This window comes from Buteo buteo, chromosome 16 (genome assembly GCF_964188355.1).
Source record: "Buteo buteo chromosome 16, bButBut1.hap1.1, whole genome shotgun sequence".
NCBI lineage: Eukaryota > Metazoa > Chordata > Aves > Accipitriformes > Accipitridae > Buteo > Buteo buteo.
This window is the reverse complement of record NC_134186.1, coordinates 11,478,784-11,500,534: the sequence shown is the minus strand read 5'-3', so window position 1 is coordinate 11,500,534 and position 21,751 is coordinate 11,478,784. Positions and strand designations below refer to the sequence as shown.

Genomic DNA, 21,751 nt, shown 5'->3' with positions numbered 1-21,751 from the left:
TTTCTCTGCGTCTGGCAATATTCCATGAAATGGCCTCTGAATGGCAATTCCCATTAGAGTGGCAGTGCTGCTGCCTAACAATATTTTGCCCATGTTTCAGTACCTTAATACCCCAAAGTAGTTGCAAATGCACCACAAGCAATTTGTGCAGGACTCTTCATGGAGAAAAGAGCTATTCTAGGACTATCAGAATTTTTTCTCTACATTAATAGCTGCTAGTCTGTTGTACCAATGGACTGATTCAGCACCAACACTGACAAGGCACCTCAGCCTCTGACAGCTGTGAAGGAGTTTTGTGTTCCCATCAACTGCTGGAAAGGGGAGGAGAAATTTGCTCTGTTTTCACAGTTATATGACAGCTTTTAAAAATTTTACAGCATGAACACAGCACCTAGTCCAATAAAGTTTACCAGGAACATTTAAAATCAAGGTCTCTGAGATTTTGTTTCCTATAAATTCACCAGACTTATAAGAAAAGGGTCTTTTCCTCAGAAATGCAGCACCAATCCCACAAGAGTTGCAGAGGACTGAAGACTACTTTCCTGCCACGTGTGGGAAAGATAGCTGAAATTACTGGGAAATAGGCTGTAGGGATGCACTAAATGGACTGGAGTTAACGAATAGGAACAGGAAGAAGAAAATGAAAATATGATTTCTGAAGGAAATTAAAGCCTTTGCTCAAAACAATAAAAAGCAGGAACAACCTATAATAGGCATATAATTCATTTAATGCAATGACTGCTCTCTATACATGGAAATAACTGCAGTTTTTATTTGGAGGTAAAAGCATGAAAAAAACAAGTCCTCTTCCTACTTACTATTGTCTATCACTAACCAACTACCTAGAGAAGGGTGGAGGGGAAAGGTGGAGACAGCAAAACTTCCACGAGCATGTATGCAAAGAGAAATCCTGTCTTCTTGCAGAGATGCTTCTCCTTTAATTTCACAAAGTAAAACATGACAGATAACTGACAACAACTTGACAAGCATCATCATCAACCTGTAATCATTCCAAAATTTTTGATCACTAGAAATGGGAATTTTTTTCTGCTTTTACTAAAGATAGGTCAGCTTAAGCCAGTACTTTTAAAAATCATCTCTTTTTAGTTACTTTCTCCACTGTAAGAAGGTGACGAGCTGCATCTATTATAACTACACGCTGTGTAAACCTCATCTGGACATGATCATCATCAATCACTCGTGCTGTGCAGGTAGCATGTGAAAGGGAAACAAAACAGAAATCGTGCTGCAGTATTTGACACCACCCACTCCCCTGCTCGTATGCTTTAGTTCATGAAGAGCACAGTTGGCATATGCTTATTCTCTCTTTTTGGGACCCCTGTCTTTTTTCTCCCTCTAAGCATTTGAGAATAGCTTTAATGGTTTCAGGGGAAAGACAAAAACCTTTCCTTCTCTCTCAAAGGACTAAGGCTTTCCTACTGAAAAGCATGCCAAAGATATATTATTATGGGCCATCTTGCCTTTGTAAATACACATACATTACTTACAGCAGTACCTCTTCTTATCATACGCATATGCTTCAGTGGAAGATGAGTATTGTAAAAGGAATCAGAATGAATTGAGTATCCTTTGTGACAGTGCCATGCATAGTCCTGAAAAGCTCTATTAATGCCAGCATCCTATTGCATTTCTCTAGCGCACACTTCAACCAGCTGTCAGTGCTATAATCTCAACCAGGGACAGTCAGTAGAGGCACAAGGCTTAAAAGAGCAAGAAAGATAGTGTTTGTCTTTTTCAGAAAGGTCTGGAGTAAACGGCAATAAATATTAGACAATATTTAGGAATGCAGAAGCAACCAGAGTCAGAGTTGAAAGACAGACTGCAGTCTTACCAAGACTCTTTCTACCAGCTTAACTAGGGTGTAAAGAGAGCACCCTCCTTGTGTTTCATAGCTCTGGTTAGTACCATGCCAATTCAGTGCACTTGCCCTAGTTTATCATATCATGACTCCTTGGTACAACTCAGGTCAGCAGAAGTTGCCTGCACTTTGTGTTTTCTGATGCACCAGCACTGCAGCATGCCTGTTTTTAAACAGCTGTACAGCAGCACACACTAGAGAACAGCTCCTTCCATCGCACTCGCAACCCTCCATGTATCTCTGACAATTCATGAGAGCACAGACAATCAGTAATACAGACATGCTAATATCCAACTGCTAACACATACCCTCTCCTTAAGTGCCAGGACAGAAGTAGTATCACTTCACAATACCCCTTATTTCCCTCAGCATGTTAATAAACCACTCTGGAAGAACAAGGCATTTAAAGGCACCTTCTGAGGACCTCGCAACAGACCCTCCCACATACAAATCTGGACGAGAGACTTTGAACTAGAAATCACTTCCTCCCCTACCCAAGCAATCATGCTACTCCCTTTTTTACAAGACAAACAGCACTTGTAACCTGGACCCCCCCACTGAGCTTCTTTAGTCTCTGTCCACAGCCTGTGCTCCATTTCATGGCAGTGAAACGCCCAACCACCCTGCTGTTGAGAGCCACATCATTTAGTAAAAAGATGATGCAGAGACGCACACCCTTATGTCCCCATCACGGTGTCCTGCTGACACACACATGCCTCGTAGTGATTTGATAAGCTCTTGCCACAGAGTAGCAGCCCCAAAAGTGAGAAGGGCTCTGGTCTCCCTCCACCCTTCAGAGCCATATATCTTCAGGGGCGAATGTCAATGCTAGGACCCATCACCGAGTGAGACAGAGAACGATCACCTGGAGATTCTCGATACAGGCTTTAATGTTGTGATGTACCAAGTGCGCCATCCATGATACAGCAATGGATGTAAGCATGTGCTTGACCTTAAAGTCATGGATGGCTCAGTGATTTCACTAAGACTGTGCAAGACTTTTGAGGCAAGCACATGCGAGAATGAACGATCAGGGCAACAAAACGAGCATACAGCTCTCACTGGAACAAAATGACGAAGGCATTCATGCAACTTGCCTCTAACTCTTTTGCCTTGTATCACGGTGTTGGAACACAGCTGAAGGCCAAGAAATGAGAGGGTGAAGGAAACCCTTAGTAGGTTGTCCACACAAATTAATGAGACCACCGAAAGGGTCACCTAGGCACCACTTTGTTCAACTTCCAAGTTTAAACTTCTAAGTTTAAGAGCAGCAAGAAGTTCACCCTCCATCTTACTAAGCAGACAAACACAACCATCTTGCAGTTTCAAACATGTACTCACCCAGAACAGGAGGTTGAAGACAAACATTAGGTACTTGATACACTGCAGGCAGTTGTGAGCCATGCTGCACCTCTTCAGTTCTAGGAGAAAAATAAACGAGAGATCCAGGTAAAAGACAACGTACTTGTTTCCCTTGGGGGACGTGTACTTAGCCTTGGTGGCCTTAGGGCCTGGGTTGGTGTGGAATCCAAAAAAAGAGTTGCTGGCGGCCCCAAACTGGCCACCATACATGCTGCTGTAGCGACGAAAGGCGCCATTTGCGAAACTGTAATCCTTGCTGTCCAGGGAAGGGCTCCTGTGATAGGTCGACTCATCGGTGCTAGACCTGCGCATGGTGGCTTCAGCTTGTCCCGTCGCAACTGCTGCTCTGACAATTGCTGGTTGCCAATGGCGTGGGTGAAAGGTTTGTGATTTTCTTTCCTCCTCCTTGCTATAAATCCCCTACTGCTTTGCACCAGCTGTTCTTTTGTCTGCCATCCTGTCAAGGAAGTTACACGTGCTGTACAGCAGCAAAGTTGGTGAACTGAAGTCTGCTTAGCCAGGAGTTAGGGAGCAGCGTGCTTCCACATGAGAAAGACTTCTGCACAAGTAAACATTCCCTCCGGTGTCACGATCGTCCCTCCCGGCCCACCCCGCTACCAGAGAAGAAAAAAAGAGAGAGAGATATACTGTACCCAAAGCAACGAATTTTAAAAAAAGGAAGTGTGACCTCGCTTGGCTCGCAAATGCCATATAAAACCCCAGCTCCGCAGGCCACACGCAGACAAGAGAGTGCCGCCGCACGCGACTCGTGGGCAAGGGCAGCGATTATCCAGAAGGCAAGCAGCTCCCGCGGCCCCCTCCTCTTCGGCCCATCGCTCTGCCCCGAGACGCTCGGCTCACTTTAAGGATCCCCGTATCCCCTTCGTGCGGAGGGAGCCTGTGGCAAGCCAGCCTCCGAGCTCCATTCACAGCGCGGCCGCCACTCCTCCGGGGCTCCGCGCCAATCGCGCTCCCCGCCCGCCCGCATCGCCGCGCCCCGGCCCGGCCCCGCGCCTCCCGCCGAGGCCGGGGAAGGGGCCGCCTCGCCCGGCGCCCCCCGCCCGCCCCTCCCCTCCCCTCCCCTGCCCTCCCGCCGCCTCTCGCAGACCCTCCGGCACCCCCCGACCTTTGCGGTAAGCAACCTCCCCTCGGGCTCGGGAGGCGGCGGGCGCAGCCTCGGCCCGGCGGGGAGGGCGGCGGGAGCCCCCGCCCGGGGCGGGTCTCGGGGCCGCCCGGCTCTGCCCGCCCGCGGTCCGCCCCACCCTCCGCCGGCTCCGAAACTCCGAGCACGGAGACGGAGCCTGGCGGGCGGGCGGCGTGAAAAGGCGCTGCCCGGAGACGCAGGCAGCGCTGCCGAAGGAGACGGCAATAAGTAACTGCTGTCAAAATCTCTCAGGCGCAAGCGTTCGGGGTGCTGCGGGGGAGCGGGGTCAGCACGGGCCGTGCTTCCCTTGCCGGAGGTTCGTGCGTGCCGCTGCGGATCCGCCGCCAGGGTTTTCCCAATTCGCTCAGTCCCACGGACTCATCGTTCAGCAAAATGTACGGCCAGGTCACTTGCTTCCCTAGCAGCCCATCTCCCCCTGTCCGGTAACTCGCCGATTGGCATCGTACTCCGACCCACGGGGAGCACTTCCCTAAAATCTGGCTACTCCCACTGCCAGGAAAGAGTTGAAAATCTGCCACACACAACTTTTTCAGAAAGGAACAATCTGACCAAACCTGCGGCAATTGCTGTATTAACAGTCAGGAAAGCAAGACTCGTTTACCATCCCTGCCCCAAATACTCCGTGCGAGTAACTCACTTCGTCTCCATACGTGCCACTTCCTCATCTGTAAGACGGGATGGCCTGCCTCTGCCTTCCTTCCCTCATCCTCTCTCTGCCTTATGATTTTGACCGTAAGCTCCTGGAGCTAAGTGAGAAGATGGCTGGCTAATATTTTTTAAAATCATTGCCCCAGCAGAGAATTTATCAAGATGAAAATAGGTTTCTTGCATGAAGCATCTTGCCAGTCTCAGCACAAATCAAGAGACATAGGCACCAATTAATTAAAGAACAAATTAGTAAAAGTAAAATGAGCTGGTTTTGCACACAGCCTGAGCAGTTCACCCTTGCAAACCAACTTCTAATTCTGCTAATTTACAAACTGCAGAGCTAGAGTCTAATTATTTCCCTTCATTTCCTCCGCAAACTATAAATACACTGGGCATACCTGGTGCAAACTTTAGAGAGAAAGAACTTGAGCACAAAACACAAGGGTAATAACTCCTGCGCCATCTGTTTCAACAACTTTGGATGACTTACAACTTTTCCACTTTTTAATTTCCCTACCTCTAAGAACAGAGATACTTCATAGCCACGATGGAGCTCACTCTTCTACTCTTCCTCCCTCTCTTTCCTGCACGGTATAAACTCTGTCCCCAGAAAGAATTTCTCCTTTCCTAGGACATGAAGATAGTCCCATGCAGGCAGGTCTGTGCTCAGTCTGAGTTTCCAATACACCATTTATTTTTCCTATGGCAACAAACAGTTCTGCCTCCAATCTTCCTCCTTGTCTGTATGGCAACTTTACCAGTTTGGCAATGGAAACCCAAAGGTGACTCAAATATTTTCTATGTCCCCTGTCAGTATACAGAATTGCCTATGCACAAAGCTCTATATTAAATGGTGAAAAGAAAAACTGGGTACAGCTCTGTACACAGATTATGTTGAAACAGTGTCAAGTCAAATAATCATTATTTAACAAGGGTGCCCACAGTATTGCAAGCACGTAACAGAGGCCAGTTTGGCATATTTACTGTAAACTAGACATCTGAAGGCTCAAAAGCAGCTCATTTACTGCTATCTGGATAAGAAAAGGGGTAGAAATTACTTGATTTCACCTTTCCTTAAGGCAAGAAATCATCAGTTCCCAAGAGAATTCAGTCCTTAATATGGGGGGAATAATTTAGAAAGCCAAGATCTGAGGTAGAAGGGAGAGTTTCTAAAAGCCGCTTTTAAACAACAAATAATAAACATTGACACACAGTGGGTATATTTCAGACAGATGCAGAAAAATGCATGAAGAAGGCAGAGGTCCCACACGACACTTACAATAAAGGGTACTTTCACCCCAGCCTCCTTTCAGCAGCATCCCTTAGCACACCTCATTGAAATGACAACTTTTCAAAGGCACTTTAGTGTAAAATTTAGCTCTCAAGTCATCACTGTTCTTCTTTCTCACACCAATATCAACAGCTAATTAGAAAGAGTCAGTTGGGATACAGGCATTACACATCTCCAGAATCATTCTTTTATTAAATCTTCCACACCAGGAAACCCAGTCAGAGTCACTAGCCTAAATGGGAAAACCTTGAGATAGCAACATTGCACCGGCAGGCTAACCACAGCTTGGCTGGCATGCTTATATGAAGGAGCAAGACCCTGCACGGGAACTGGGGAAAAGCAATAAAAAGGGAAGGGCTGATGTACTCTACTTTTGCCCATCCCTGGTGGAAAGTGGATGAGAGGAGCAGGGACATGCTGGGACCCGTATCAATATTTAAGCCGTTACAATGAAGTAATACTTAGATGAACCAAGAAGAATAAACCTGAGAAGTGTTGTGTCACTGGGCCATTATGCCCACAAGGTTTACTCAAGGGGCAGGTGAATTATAGCTTTCACAAAACTTTTTGTTAATGACTGAGGCTAAAAATCACAGCCCGGACCTAGTGACCTCTGTTCACCTCAGCTTTGCATCTACTTTTTCTCTCCCCAACTGCATGTGTATATTCCCATCCTGTGACCAATTCATATTGATTCCTCTACACAAGAAAGCAAGCACTGCAGTCTCACCGGCAGAGGTTCAATTTGTATTGATTCTGGTGGCATGCTACCATTTATGTTGTAACAACTCTGCCCTTGCTGCTTTGAGTGGAGGGCTGGTAACCCTTCAACATCTCCAGCCAAACCCCTGGCCCTGAAAGAGGAGAGGCAGCACTCTAATGATGTCAGATGAGCTCCAGGCAATAGACAGAAACCGTAAAAGGTTTGGGCACCAGGAACAGATCTGTTAACTGCATTATCCCTCACACCCCTTCTCAGAACAGCCTCACCCAAGGCTTCAGCCACCACCTGAAGGCACACACCTACTTCTTCAGCTCATGCTTCCCGCCTGCCACCTCACCCCGCGCTTGCAGCCACCGCAGGCCCCACGCCACACTTCCTACCTCCCTTCGCCCCGTCTACTCCCAGTTCCCCCACTTGTCCTCCTGGCCGTGACCGGCGCTGGCGCTCCCGCTCCCCCCCTTGCGGGGCAGGCGGCCATTACCCGCGGGCGAGCTGCTCACGGCCCCGCTCCTCCTTTGAAGGGGTCGCGGGCGCCCGGGCCAATCAGGGCGAGACACGCGGCGGAAGAGGGGCACGTGGGCACTGGCTGGGGCGGCGGCTGGGCCGTGCTGGGCGCGGGTCCCCGCCGTGCCGAGGCCTGCGCGAGCTTTGCGTGGGTACTCCGAGCTCGAGTGATGGCCGATGTGTCAAAGCGTTCTGCCGAGGACCCCTGAGGAACCTGCCTGTCCCCGCAGTCTGGGTGAGAGCTGCTTTCCAGGCCTCTGCGGCCCCATGCTTACCTTGGCTCCTCTCGGTGCACCGTGTCTCTCCAGAGCCAGCTGCTGCTTTCCCTGTTCCGTGTCCTCCTCGTGCCCTGCTCTGTGCGTGACACCTCTGGACCCAAAGGAACCATCAGTTGAAAACAGTAGGTATTCTGATACCGCTTTGGATCAGGCCTTCCTTTTATCCATTTTGAATACTGCTTTCTTCTGCTCCATGACTTAACTCTCATGATCACAACGTGCCAGCCCCTTCAGGTCACACAAAATGCAGCCACTCACTCACCCCCTCATTAATTCAGTCTCATTAGCCCTTTAATGGTTGCACTGGCTTTCCGTCTACTAATGTCTCTTGTCACTGTCTTCAAAACTCTGCACACCTGCTCCATCCTCCTAATGAAGTAACCCACTTTGCATTAACCTCAGTAGCCTGTTTGTGAGCATCTCATAAAAACTGTTAAGAAATGATCCACAAAATAAAACAAATTTTAAAAAATCCTGGTAGAAGCTATTACTGAAATATACTATATAAATACAGGGTATATATGTGACAACTGCTCCTGTTCTGCAACAGGGGAGTGTGCAAAGGCACACGCATGAGAGGTGATAGTGTTTCCCAGTAGTTTCAGCGAACAAAATGCCTACGATCAAATATTACAACAGAGGGAGCTTTTTGCGGGTTATTAACTCTGTTCCACATCACAGCATTACAATCAGCTAAGGGTGATCAATTGATAAATATACTCCAAATGGTTAACTTCTTAATTTCATGTACATACAGAGATCACCACATAAAAGCATTAACCAAAACTGTTTGGCATTGCCTGTCCCCTTCTTCAGCAACGTGCCTGGTGAGCAATTCCTTCTCTCCCCCCCTCAGTGCACTCTTTGCAGCTCCTGTTTGGTTACATTTGACTCAGCAATGGAGGCTATGTAAAAAATGTACCTCTTCCAAAGACTAAGAGAAACATTACCTCTTCTGAATGGAGGGTGAACCAAAGTTCAGGGCCAGGATGGCTGTTTCAGCTAACAGGAAAAAAACCCTTGTGATAGAGTCTTTGATTTGTTTGCTTTTGTATATTCATTTTGCATGAGCATAAATGTCTAAAAGCGCAAGGCAAAAGGGAGTGAAAATACGATTTTTTAACCTGACAGCCTCATGCTGCTGTAGGTCTGCAGTCTCTGCTCAGCCCTGGCCAATACTGTTTAATGTCTTCATCAATGATATGGACAGTGGGATTGAGAGCACCCTCAGCAGGTTTGCAGATGACACCAAGCTGAGTGGTGCGGTTGAAACACCCGAGGGATGGGATGCCATCCAGAGGGACCTGGACAAGCTCAAGAAGTGGGCCCATGTGAACCTCATGAGGTTCAACAAGGCCAAATGCAAGGTCCTGCACCTGGGTCAGGGCAACCTCTGGTATCGATACAGGCTGGGGGATGAAGGGATTGAGAGCAGCCCTTTTGAGAGGGACTTGGAGGTTCTGGTGGATGAAAAGCTGGACATGAGCTGGCAATGTGCGCTTGCAGCCCAGAAAGCCAACCGTACCCTGGGCTGCATCAAAAGAACTGTGGGTCAACATGTTGAGGGAGGTGATTGTTCCCCTCTGCTCTGGTGTGACCCCACCTGCAGTACTGCATCCAGCTCTGGGGTCCTCAGTAGAGGAAAGACATGGACCTGTTGGAGTGGGTCCAGAGGAGGCCCACAAACATGATCAGAGGGCTGGAACACATCTCCTGTGAGGAAGGGCTGAGAGAGCTGGGGTTATTCAGCCTGGAGAAGAGAAGGCTCTGGGGAGATCTTATTGTGGCCTTTCAATACCTGAAAGGGGCTTATAAGGAAGATAGGGACAGAGTTTTTAGTAAGGCCTGTTGTGACAGGACAAGGGGTAATGATTTTAAACTAAAAGAGGCCAGATTCAGGCTAGATGTAAGGAAGAAATTTTTTATGGTGAGGGTGGTGAAACACTGGAAGAGGTTGCCCAGGAAGGTTGTAGATGCCCCATCCCTGGAAGTGTTCAAGGTCAGGCTGGACGGGACTCTGAGCAACCTGATCTAGTTGAAGATGTCCCTGCTCACTGCAGGGGTGTTGGACTAGATGACCTTTAAAGGTCCCTTCCAACCTAAACCATTCTGTGATTCTATGAACGTGACTGGGGGACCTAGGTCTTGAGCCAGCACTGTACAATTACCTCTCTGCATCTCCATCCACAGGCTAAGCAATGGAGAAATCTAGTGACAGTGTCCCTGCATGTCAACCCTCTTTCTGACAGCCCACACAGAGCAAAGCAGCAACCAAAGGGTTTCCTCCCTAAATCCTGCTCTCTCATAAAAATTCTCATGGTGCAAAGAGCCTGTGCTGTCATGTGTTGCCAAAGGCTTTAAAAGAGGCACGAGTGGGTCAGACTTGGAGCCATAAAGCCAGTTCTTGAACCAAAAGCAAGACATGTCAAAGCAGCCCCCTAAGAAACAGGTAAACCAAACAATTCTCAATCCTACTCTGGGCAGCAGGTTCCCCAGCTCAAGGAGTATTACCATGGGGCTGTAAGCTGAGGATCTCTCAAGAACCTTTTATTGTAGAAAGAAATACAAATTTTTTTTTTAACAAGTCAAGCAGAAGAGAGGATGTTTCACTGAAACCTCAAACTTATCGCCTACCTAAGAAGATCCCACACCTTCCCTTTTATTTCCAGGGTCCTTGCTTGTCCATTAGCAATTTCAGTATCTGTAAAAGGCTATATTTGCTGGGAAGTGGTTGAGCCCTGGATTACATGGGCAGGAGGAGAAAGTCAGATGTTCTAGAGATTTCCTCAGCTAATACAAAGATATTTTGATATTCACAGTTGTACCTGCAACTCCTTTAAAGATCTACTGATGCCTCCAACAAAACTTTGAAAAAATATTCCAGTCAGAAGCAATTTCACTTATACAGCAGACTTCAGGGTTGGTTTTTTTTTCATTTTCTTTCTTTTTTTTTCTTTATAAATAAGGAAATTTGCATGGAAAAAAAGGATCTTCAATACTTAATAGCTCATCTCCTTCTGCTCACATGCCACCTGAAGTCATGATCTTTGGTTTATGGTATAATTAGTTGCTATGGAAATAACATAATCATAGACACAGAGAAAATATTTTGGATATGATTTGCAATACTCTTTATTTAAGCCTGTGCACAGGTTACTTTTGCAGAAACCTCACGGCTTTTTACATGCTCTGATCTGCATAACAGTTTTCATCACTTCTGCCTGTGCATCCAGAAACACTGGTATTGGTACGTGCACTACTCACACTGAAGGCATTTCGTTCACCCATATTTGAGCATCTACATGTTCAAACAGTGATGAGAGCATACATGCATGCAGAAGAGCTGGTGCCAAGTCAGACTAAACAAAAAAAAAAATCTCTTTAAAAAATGAGTTGGGATTGGGCCCCAAAACCCTGTGCACCACAGAGCTCCCTTGCTATTTGTGCTTTCTGGGATTTTGTCATCCTATTCTTTGCTAATGATTTCTTTTGTCCAATAATAAAAAATTTAAGTAAGGAGATTCCCTGTTTCCCCAGCAAATTCTGCATATTTACATCCTGGACAGAGAGGATTATTGCAGCAGATGAAAGACAAGCAGTGCCAGTCACTGAACTGGAGAAGCAGAAGCCCTGTTCCTCTGCCAATGCCCTCAGTAATAAAGAATGAAAGAACAGAGATAAAGAATCCATCTGACACCCTATACAAGGTGAGTTGTGGCCCAAAGAAAATCTTTGTCAAGACCGATCCTTGCGGTGTCAGCAGGTCTTAGCAACACGAATGCAATTTATGTGCTAGTTTTCTTAAAATCAGGTTACTTTCTCTAACCTGAGAGATCAGCTGACGTTCAAAGAAATACCACTTCAAACATACACGTGGTACTCAGGATCTTTCTGTCAAGTATAAAGCAATCAATCAGACATGAAACTCTTTAAACTACATAGTTCTGATAGTTTGTGAAAGCAGGTATTTTAAAGCAGAAGCAAACAAAACAAAACAATGACTTAGAAAAATTCAAAGATTCATTAATGTTCCCTAAGTAGTGTCTGCCTTCTAACATCTTCATGGACTTTTCCTTGAAGATTCAAAATGGATTCTCTTCTTGTCTTGCATCCTTAAAAACAGGGGTAGGGTTTTGCAAGCATATGAGCATGAAGCAAAGTTCATATAACCATATTTCAGCTCCATTTCCAAAGCACTTGAAGACCCAGCAGCCTTCACGGACCTCACAGGGATCCGAGTGCTCAGCACTTTTGAGAATCAGGTCACGGAGAGCCCATTTCAGCAAAGTACTCAACCAGATTTTTCACTGCATTGAGATATTCATGTACTTAAATAGTAAAGCACACACTTAAATGGTATTGTGAGTGGGATTGTACATAAGCATGAGAAATGCAGTGTTTAAAAGGCTGCAGATCGAGCTGGAGTCTGTATACAGCTGCTGTAGCAGAAGGAATTACTCTCTGAGCACGCATCTTTGAGGCTACTGCTTTGCAGATCTGCCTGCAGAGCTGGCTGGGAGGTGCCTTCGGCCAAGACAAGCAAAGTTAGCTCAGGTGTTTTGAAATGGGGCAAGGAGCTCTCCTACGAGCAACTCAGTCAACAGATGTGAGCGAGCCCACCAAGACCCCAGGGCAGAGCCAGAGAAGTGATCCTCTGCTGCTGCTTTGCTGGGTCTGTGTCTTTCTCTTTGTAACCAAAAGACCTCAATTTGCTCCTAGCTCCCTTAGCTTCCTTCCAAAATCCTAGCTTAAAGATAAATATACTTCTTTTTCCAAAAAAGGACTGAAAATAAAACCCCTAAGGGAGCAACAGATGTCCTTTTCATCTTGAAAGATAACGACTTCTTGGAATAAGCAAATGGACATTATTTTTTATGACATGGAAGTTCTGTCACACTAACTTAATGCATTTCTTACAATGCAAGCTGTACTGGAGAGAGCTTAAAATTAAAACTGAAGTATTAAAGAGCCTGCAGCAAATTAAAAGAGTATTTGAAAGGGAATAATTAAAAAAAAACCACGAGGTGATGATAAAATACTGATATTAAAATGGAATGGACCTGTACAAAGAAAATGCAACTGGCTATATGTAGTTTTATATATTATGTTATCAGCTATTATTCCTTTTCTTGATGTTGTAAGGAATCACAGGGCTTATATCATCCCACAAAGTAAAAGTAAACAGCAGTGGATCTCTTATCCCTGACATCTCTGTAACCATTCAAGCAAAAAGAGAGGAGCTTCTGCTATGCCATCCACCCCCCCTCAAATCTGGGTAGAAGCACAAGCTTTGGCTTTCTGCTTTGCCATTCTGAACATTCATAATAGTGAACAGTCAAAAATAACTTCAGAAGTGCTACCAGCAGACATACTTTCAAATATATTTTTTGAACAGATAACACATACAGGTAAACAATTTCAAGCAACAGCCTAGGATTTACACTCTTAAAAGACATATTAGTGAGTATAATAGTGATAATGCTTGAAATAAAAGTGCTCTTTTGGAAGAAAGAGTATCACCTGTACTGGAAACCATATATCTGTATTTACTTGTTCACATCATCACAATCTGTCTTTTTTTATATTTCACTGTCAAAATCTGTAAATAAGCTCATTTCCGTAAAGAAACGTACATCTACACAGAAGGAAGAGGCACCTGTATTTTAAGGCCACACAGATGTGATACCCTTTTTGCAAAACATACCTAAACTCAGTTACCAAAGATAATACAGAGGCCCTAATTCAGCAAATCTGAGTTGTCTAAAAAAAATGAGAAACTCATCCCTATTTATTAAGGCACTTAATGCTATTTAACTTTAATGGTGGGGCTTTGTTTGGACAGAAATAAGGACTTAACTTGAAGCTTTAATGATAAAGGATGAAAGATAATCAGTGCCTGAATTTAGATGCTCTCATTGAGAAGGTATTTCCAAAGTATTCTGGATTTAATCAAAAACAAATTTGTGCCTAAATTTTACCTGAGTGTTTGTGCTCAGTGTTTCCTATTGGTTTGCACTAGGCTTTCAGTTATTCCTACTCTGTAAGAAACATTTGGCTCAGGACCTTTGCAAAATTTAATCCTGCTAAATCTAAGCCCTAGCATACATTAAACTGCTAAAAATGCAAGGTCAACCTCTTCTGCAGTCTGACCTTCAAGCAGTTTGTTTACTGTGATATATTTATGAGGGATTTTTATGAAGGCAGATTTATATACTAAAAAATTATTTCTGCATCAGATCACCAAGAAGCCAACTGAAAGGTGACTAGGAGCATTTCCACAAAAAAAGGGTATATATTCCATGATGGTTTTCAGAAATGACAGGGAATGCAGAAAGAAGAACCAGCTCTCATGATTTCCGTATTCTGCATTTCTACTTTTAGACAGGATTTCTTATTTGATGGGGAAAGAGGACATCCTTAGAAACATCTTTACTTTACACATATTTCCAGGTATTTGAAGACCAGATTAAGTTTCTGCATAGCTCTGGTATTGCTAATGTTATTTCTCTCAAATAATGCATAATTATGAGCGTATAAAACTTTAATTAGATGCTTTATAGCCTTTTACAAGTGTCACCCAAACCTATGCTCTAGGGTAAACTGTACTTTTAATTTCTATTTGTTATGTTTGCACTGTGCAAAGAGATTCATTACAGTAAAAGCTAGCTATTATTTCTTAGAAGACTACACAAATTCCTTGGTCAAAGTCTGTCTGGATAAAGCAAACAATCATTTTTGTTTGCTTCCATTTTGCTTGGAAATAGAAAAACTAAACAAACTGTAACACAACTCTACCAATTCCTATAGGGGTCAAACACTACAAAGCCAAAACCGTACCTCTGCTGCTTTCCAAGTGCCAAGAATCAAGATGCTGAATGTATTTGCAAGAGCAAAAAGTGAAAATACCCAGAAGATAATTATACTCACTGCCTGGCTCAAACAGCATACTGTGTTTGGAGCCTGATCCAAACCACACTGAAATCATTGCAAGGTGCTCTTCCAATCTCAACACCTCTAAAGTCTGACTGCTCTTAGTCCAGGTAAATCTTGGAGCAAGCTTCTGTCCCCACTGATGCCTAGATATTGTTGTGAGCAAGACTGCTATAAATTGGTCATACTCAGATAAGATGGCATTACATTTTTTTATGCAAGACAGAGAGGCAGAATGGTTGAATCCAGCACTACCTTCAACTCGAGTTAATTAGTTGATGAAGGGTCTGCTGCACACTGGCTGGCTCCACATCTGTGGACGATGACACAATCAGCAGAATGAAATCCATACTTAAAAGGTCTTGTCTTTTTAATCCTAAACTACAAATCCCTTCAGCACTGTAGAATGGGATTTCTTTATTGATCTGTTTAAGACAGGATAGGTATGATAAGTATGACAGGACAGATGTAACAGGGCACTAAAGCTGCAAGAACTGGGAGGGGAGAAGGGCTGACAACCTCACCAGAGCCTGCAAGGGCTCCCTGCTGGCCTGCCAGCTCTGTGGGTCAGAGAAGAGGTCCCAAAGGCATTCTGGACACTTGTTCCTTCAGCCAGGTCTTAGACCCTGTCCTACAGTGAAATGTGCAGCACCTTTCTTGCCTCATAAAATAACCACAGGAAAAATTTCAACAGAAAATACCCCTTTCAGACAAATTTTTAAAAATGCAACCCAAAAGAAACTAACAAACATCCACTTATCAATAAGAAACTGAAACTAGAAAAAGCTCTAGCAGTGTGAAACTCCCCTGGCTTGGCACAGTGAGGGCACATGTTCTCCACTCCTATGCTCCTTGGGAAACGAACAGGACTTACACCGCTGCAGTACGCTGCACCTGGTAGTCTGGTGGCAGCTATTAGCCCCACTATGAGTCCTAGCATAATCCTGGCCTGGCCTTAGCTGCTCCTCCAACAGCAAACTCCACTAGAAAGGGAGCCAAGCCAAAGTTGGCTTTGGCCAGACAGAGGTGCAAATCTGATTTTCCTTCACAGAGTAAGTTACAGATCCTGCAAACTCATGCCTCATGCAGCTGGAATCTGACAGCTTCAGATGAGAGGAATTTATCATTATTATTTTAGTATGAGAGCAGCTCTCTGATTGCGGCTTGACAACTTGAGTTAATTAGTTGATGAAGGGTCTGCTGCACATTGGCTGGCTCCACATCTGTGGACGATGACACAATCAGCAGAATGAAATCCATACTTAAAAGGTCTTTGGTCTTTTTAATCCTAAACTACAAATCACAAAATCCATATAACAAAACCTGCAGATCAGAGGAATTACACAAGAGGTTCCCCTTTCCCTGGCCCTTGGGACAGTCTGGTCTCTGCTGCTTGTTGAAGCTCATAAACAGACAGACTTGACTTCAAAAGCATCCTCGTCTCTTCATGGAGTCCCAACGGTTCTCAATAATAAGATAACTAGTTTGAGCTCAACCTGGCAGTGTTCCCTTACGGCTGCTTTCCCCAACAGGGAAATACCAGCTCGCAGGTTTTCCTCTGCTCCTGCCAAACAGCAGGTGGCATTTACCCACCTTGTCAGAGAGATTACATCAAGATCATCTGGCCCCACCTATCAGAACAATGCACAGAGCCCACGTGCTATTTTGCATTCAAGTTTGGAAAATGTTAAGATTCTTACTAAACAGTCAGCTAAAATAGTATGTGAGGCCATAATGTCCCGAGCTCCTGAGAAGTCGTGGAGAAGCACAAATGGCAGGGAAAGCTGGCTGGGAAGTGATCTACCTGGGGCTGGAGCCACAGAAAGCCACTAAGCAGTGAGGGACAGGGGAAGCCCGCTGCCTACTGGGAACAAGAACAGGCCATTGCTGGTAGACCAGGAGCCTTGTATCAGTGGGAGCTACTGCAGAAATCCAGCTGGCCCTCTGCCAGACTCCACCTGTAATTACACCGCATAGCTGTAAATCTTTCTGTGGCCCTAGTTCTTAGCACGGAGAAAAGCATTTTTTTCCTCTGCCTTTCATATCCACATTTTGCACTTTTCAGGGCACAGCCTGCTTCCATCTCCCTTTTTACTTATCACGTAGGAAGATGAACTGCACTTCTAGGTGCTCTCTTAAAACAAATCAAAAGTAAAAAAAAGAAAACTCCAAGAATCACTGGGCATGTCTGAAATGTGGTCAATCAGAGATTGCTGGAGAGCAATCAAGAGAAAGGAGGTCGCTTCCTTTAGATGAAGACAACAGAATTTCAAGACAAGCAGCTCTTGTCACCAGAAGCAATGAGCAGAGTGTATAACTCAGCAGTCATCTCACCTGGGCCTCCCGAGTCCGGAAAGGGGCTGCAGAGAAGGGCACATAGCTATGGGCACAGGAGCCAGTATTTACTGATATGTGCATGAGAAACAGAAATGGCTGTGTTCAGAAGCCACTACAAGGCTTTACTAGTTTAATTCTGGCGTGTTTTAATCTTGTTTTATTCATCCACACAAGGACTCTGTTGACCGTGTCTGCATTCCTCTAACAGAAGCATTTCAGTCCTGGATTCCTGCTTGTCTACACTTCTTGAAGTACCATAAAAGCAGATGAAGATTTCTTTTGAGTGTTATAGGACTATTTCCTCCCAGTTTGAGAGCAGCTCAAAGGAATTGGCTTCAACAACTTTGCCATGATTTAAGTTTATTTTTTGACCATGCTGAGTTCTGACAGAAGAGAGGCCCCAGTGAGAGCCATGCTTTATTCTGCCTCCACCAGGATGCTATTGAAAATCTTGGGATGAATCAGAACAGCACAGGTGCTGCACACAGGGTTTAAAAGCAAAACATTCTGCTGCAATAATACTTGAGCATTTAGGGAACCTCAAAGACAATTTTTTGTTATTATGCTCTAAACAAAAAAACACTTTCTATGTTGACATTAATTTCTATAACACAGCTTTAAAAACAAAACAACCCCCAAATTCAATAGACTGTACCCAGGATGGCAATGCCTCAAAATTAGAAGCAGCACGTTGGCATTTTTCCCAGAAAAAAAATATATACGTGTGTATACACACAGGCACTTTTTATTTTTTGCAAGATCAATGAAGCTCTGGGGCTTATTCCCACCTCACTCAGCCAGAGGCAGGGACAGGCTGGTCTTCGCAGTGCATGAACACTTAGGCATGAGAAGGAGTTTGTTCACCCGAACAACTGTGTGTGCATTAGAAGTAGTGAGCAGCACGGCCCTCTCAAATCCACGATGCTGCTGCCTTATCCTTCCTATCCAAGACAGAGACCTTAATTTGAGGGGTGCTTGTCTCATCTCACTGCTTCCAGGACAGAGTTATCAGACTATTAATAAGCAAGCGCCTAACAGCAGGTTGATGAGACTAAAAGAACCCCTTGGTCATCCCCCAGCCAGTTGAGAACAAATCCCTGCACTAGCAGCAAGGTTAGCTAGGATTTTTCTGTGGGATCAGGTTACAGAAGCTTCTAATCTTAAATCCTCCACCAAACCTCCTATGATGATGTCTGCAGTTTTGTTTGAACCAGCAAGAAGTGTAAGTCAATTCTTGCGGTAACAGGGCAGAAGAGATGCAGTTCCACACAGACCCTTACACACTCTTGAAGAGGCATCTGAATGCTGTCCAGAAATTAACTACATGGCATGACAAGCTCTGACAATTAGCTAACTAGACGGCTTGATGGCTAGGATTTTAAATAAGGATCTTTCAAGGGGGAAACTCTGGAACAGGCAGTGCTACTGTCATAACAGTCTGAGCTGTCATGAAAGCATAACACCACTGAAACAGCCCTACGGGCTTCACAACTGTGACTGCAACGGAAAGAAAAGGTCCTGGGAGAAAAGGACCTGTTTAACTGCACCCATACTTCATGACCATCATCAGGACATCCCCCCTTTCATGAGGGCTGGAACAGAGGAGGGCTTTGGTCTTCTCCAGACTACAGCTGGCCCCCATGAAGCAACAAGGGAAGCCGGGACCACCACCTGCCCTCAATGGGGCTGGAAGAGATGCTCTCGGTCACACCACGTGGGGCAGAGGTCACCGGCAGGCCTGCAAATACAGCCAGTCCCCGAACGGTGTGATAGCAGGCCCAGTGCCCTTGACACCAGCTAGACTGAAAAATGCGCTGCCTCCAAAATCCCCCACATATCCACTCCAAGCAACCTGACGGTACTGCAAATCTGCCTCATCACTGAAGGGGAGTTTTGGCAAAGGGCTTTTGCTGCTGCACATCATTTGTGCAGATTTCTCTGGTGGCTGCTCATAGAAATCAGTGTTTTACTCACACAGCCCTCACCCTTTTGGGTAAGAAAACAACACTCCCACTTTCTCAGTTTTCTCCGTTTGTATGCAAAGGGAAGAGATGAAGAGGCAAGGATTTCGGGATAGTAAATAACCAGAGTGACTTGACAGCAAGTAAATCAGCACTTTATAGTGTTCATGGCAACAGCTTTTGGCATCACAGGAGAAAAAACAACTCATTACACAACAAATAAACTACTATCTTGTATTTACAAGGCAGACTTTCAATGCCAATTACTGTGTATGTAGTGGTAACTAAAAGTCTTACATTACCATTTACAGATCATCTATGAGATGACTGGGTTTTAACAGTATATCATTTTTTATGAAAAAGGATCAGGGAATCTATTAAATAGGGAAGATGGGTTTCAGTGGAAGCTGGGTGCCTGTTTACCTTCTATACACGTGAAAATCTGTCTCTTCACAAGTCTGTTGCAAACATATTTGTTACAAAAAATGTTGTTGCAAGTATTTGCTTCACAATTTGCTTTTCTTCTCTGATATGATTATCTGCATTAGCTGGCAGTTTCTTTTCCCTGACTGGATTACTCTCTGGGCCTTTAGGTTTGAGGTTGGTTCTGTTATGTACACTTCTGATGAATTTATATATATATATATAAATAAGCTTGTGTCAGTGTATACACTTTCACAGAAAATCAGAATCTTAAGAACTTCACTGATACCCCTGATAAATGGATAATTTAATGGTTTTTATGTTTATTTTAAAACTTTTTATTCTTGGGTTGGGCTTTGTCAGGGTTGAGCTGCGACCTGCCAGCTCATTTTTCTTCTTTAGAATCAAGGATCAAATCTCTATCTAGATAAGTGCATTGAAGCGCTCTTCACTTAAACTAGATCTGCTTTTAACACCATATGCTAATTAACCATTGGGTTTTGATATGAATTCCTCAGAGGCTCATGCTCCTCAGTCATGATTCAGACATATAAGCAAGATTCTCAGCCACTGCAAAACAACTTAACTACAAGGAAATCAAAAGCACTGGATGGGTTTACACCAATTGAGAACCCAGCCAACCGTCTTAAAATTGCAGAGGCTTCCGCTCAGGCAAGCATCACTGCTGAAGTATTTCTCCCCCATGTATATGCTGCCTTTTCATTCCTGTTGCTGCTGTGGAAAATATCTGCAGCAGCATTTCTGAACTGTGCCCTGGGATTTGCTTACATTTCCCCCTTTCTTTGAGCAGGGGCTCTGTTTTCCTGATTCAGTTGAGCTATGCATGCCAAGGCTCGACTCTCGTAGTTTATGCTGCTATGGCACAGGTGAGATGCCCTTCCCCCCACACTGTCACCAGCCTTGCTGGAGAACAGGCTGCCAGCTGGGCATCAGCATCTACGGAGGAACCTCACGCGTTGCGATGTTAGACTCCCTCTTGCTCCTCCATCTGGGAGCACGGCTGGCTCCTTTCTCTCTCAAGGCGAGCAGCCAGTAAGGGCCAGAAGTCACCTCACAGTGTTATTTGCTACCTGCCAATCCACGTACCCAAGCCAGCTTCAGCTGAGAATCTGGCTTTTAAATTTATTTTTCCTTGCAGGCAAAGGGGGAGCAGGACACTGCTGACAAATACATGTTTTGTTATAGCCTCCCATTGCTGCTGAATGCCATAGTTTAGTCTGTATCAGGCTGTTCATCATAGCCCTGTTTTATGTTTTTCAGAGTGTTTTTGGAAGATGCATGGTCTGAATGAAGACTGCACAGAACAAAGGCATAGCGGAATACTGCACGGAAATTTCCCTAAAGCAGATGAGAGATGAGCAGGCTGAATGGTTCCCTGGGGTAAGGACCCACGCAGCCATAGCAATGAGAAAGCTATTGGGATTTATCAGCTCAGCTAGTGTTTATTCCAAAATTCAAATGTTCTTTTCCTTCTCCCTGCGTGGGCCAATCCGGCACCCACTGAAGTCAGTGGGACGTCCACCTATGAGTCTGAAGAGCACAGCGGCAAACTTCTGAGAAACTTTTTCATTTAGAAAATAATTTAAAGCAGTCTTCCTGTAGATGTGAAATAGCTAAATACCATACATTTGCAGCTACTTTACTGACAGCTGCCCTTCTACACTGAGCCTGTAGAGTTTGAAAAACTTGATGTGCCTCCTGATGTACTGAACAAGAGGATTAGATCTGGCCTTTTGCTAGAAGGAAGCAAAAGATGGGAGTCAGTCTACTTTGCAGATGAAACAACAAGAAGGACTAAGACTTGTCCCTAAAAACTAAGTAGGCTTTCAGACTGAAGCCAGAAATTAAAGTTCCATTCCACCTGTGATGCAGACCTCCAGTGCTGGGTAGGTCATTCAATCTCTGTGCTTCAATTTTCCCCTCCAGCGTTTTTTTTTTTTATACCATCTCTCACTGTCTTGTTGAGGTTTCTAGCTATCAGTGCAACACTACTGGCAACGGACATGCTCTATGATAGTAGTAATAAGAGCATAATGGTAATGATAAGGAAGAGGTACCCAATACAAACCTGAAATCCAACTATGAGTACAAGGAACATCAACATGAACTCATCAATACATAACTCATGCTAAGATGCTTTTTTAATGGTATCAGTGGGTACCAGGAAAAAGCTTTTCTGAGCAAGAGATCAACTTTACTGTTAATTACCATTATAACAACCACAAGTG

At 44.7% G+C, this 21,751-nt stretch overlaps 1 protein-coding gene and 1 long non-coding RNA gene across 17 annotated transcripts in view; one reads left to right on the top strand and one right to left on the bottom strand.

The window, feature by feature from the left end:
- The window catches only part of TSPAN4 (tetraspanin 4), a 470,616-nt gene that overhangs the window by 215,238 nt on the left and 233,627 nt on the right, over nt 1-21,751 (bottom strand). For 15 of the 16 annotated variants that reach the window (XR_012653138.1, XR_012653137.1, XM_075047863.1 and 12 more), the window contains one exon: nt 3,221-3,300. Coding sequence is in view for 14 of the 16 variants with exons in the window: in XM_075047863.1 (XP_074903964.1) it covers nt 3,221-3,283 (63 nt within the window). In the remaining 2 variants the exon portion in view is untranslated. Of the gene's footprint in view, nt 1-3,220; nt 3,569-21,751 lie in introns of those variants that run through there. The other variant, XM_075047855.1, reaches the window with a different exon arrangement.
- On the top strand, nt 7,624-21,053 carry LOC142039918 (uncharacterized). The gene is made up of 3 exons (XR_012653090.1): nt 7,624-7,973; nt 11,389-11,558; nt 20,784-21,053. It is a non-coding gene; the product is annotated as an uncharacterized LOC142039918 (long non-coding RNA).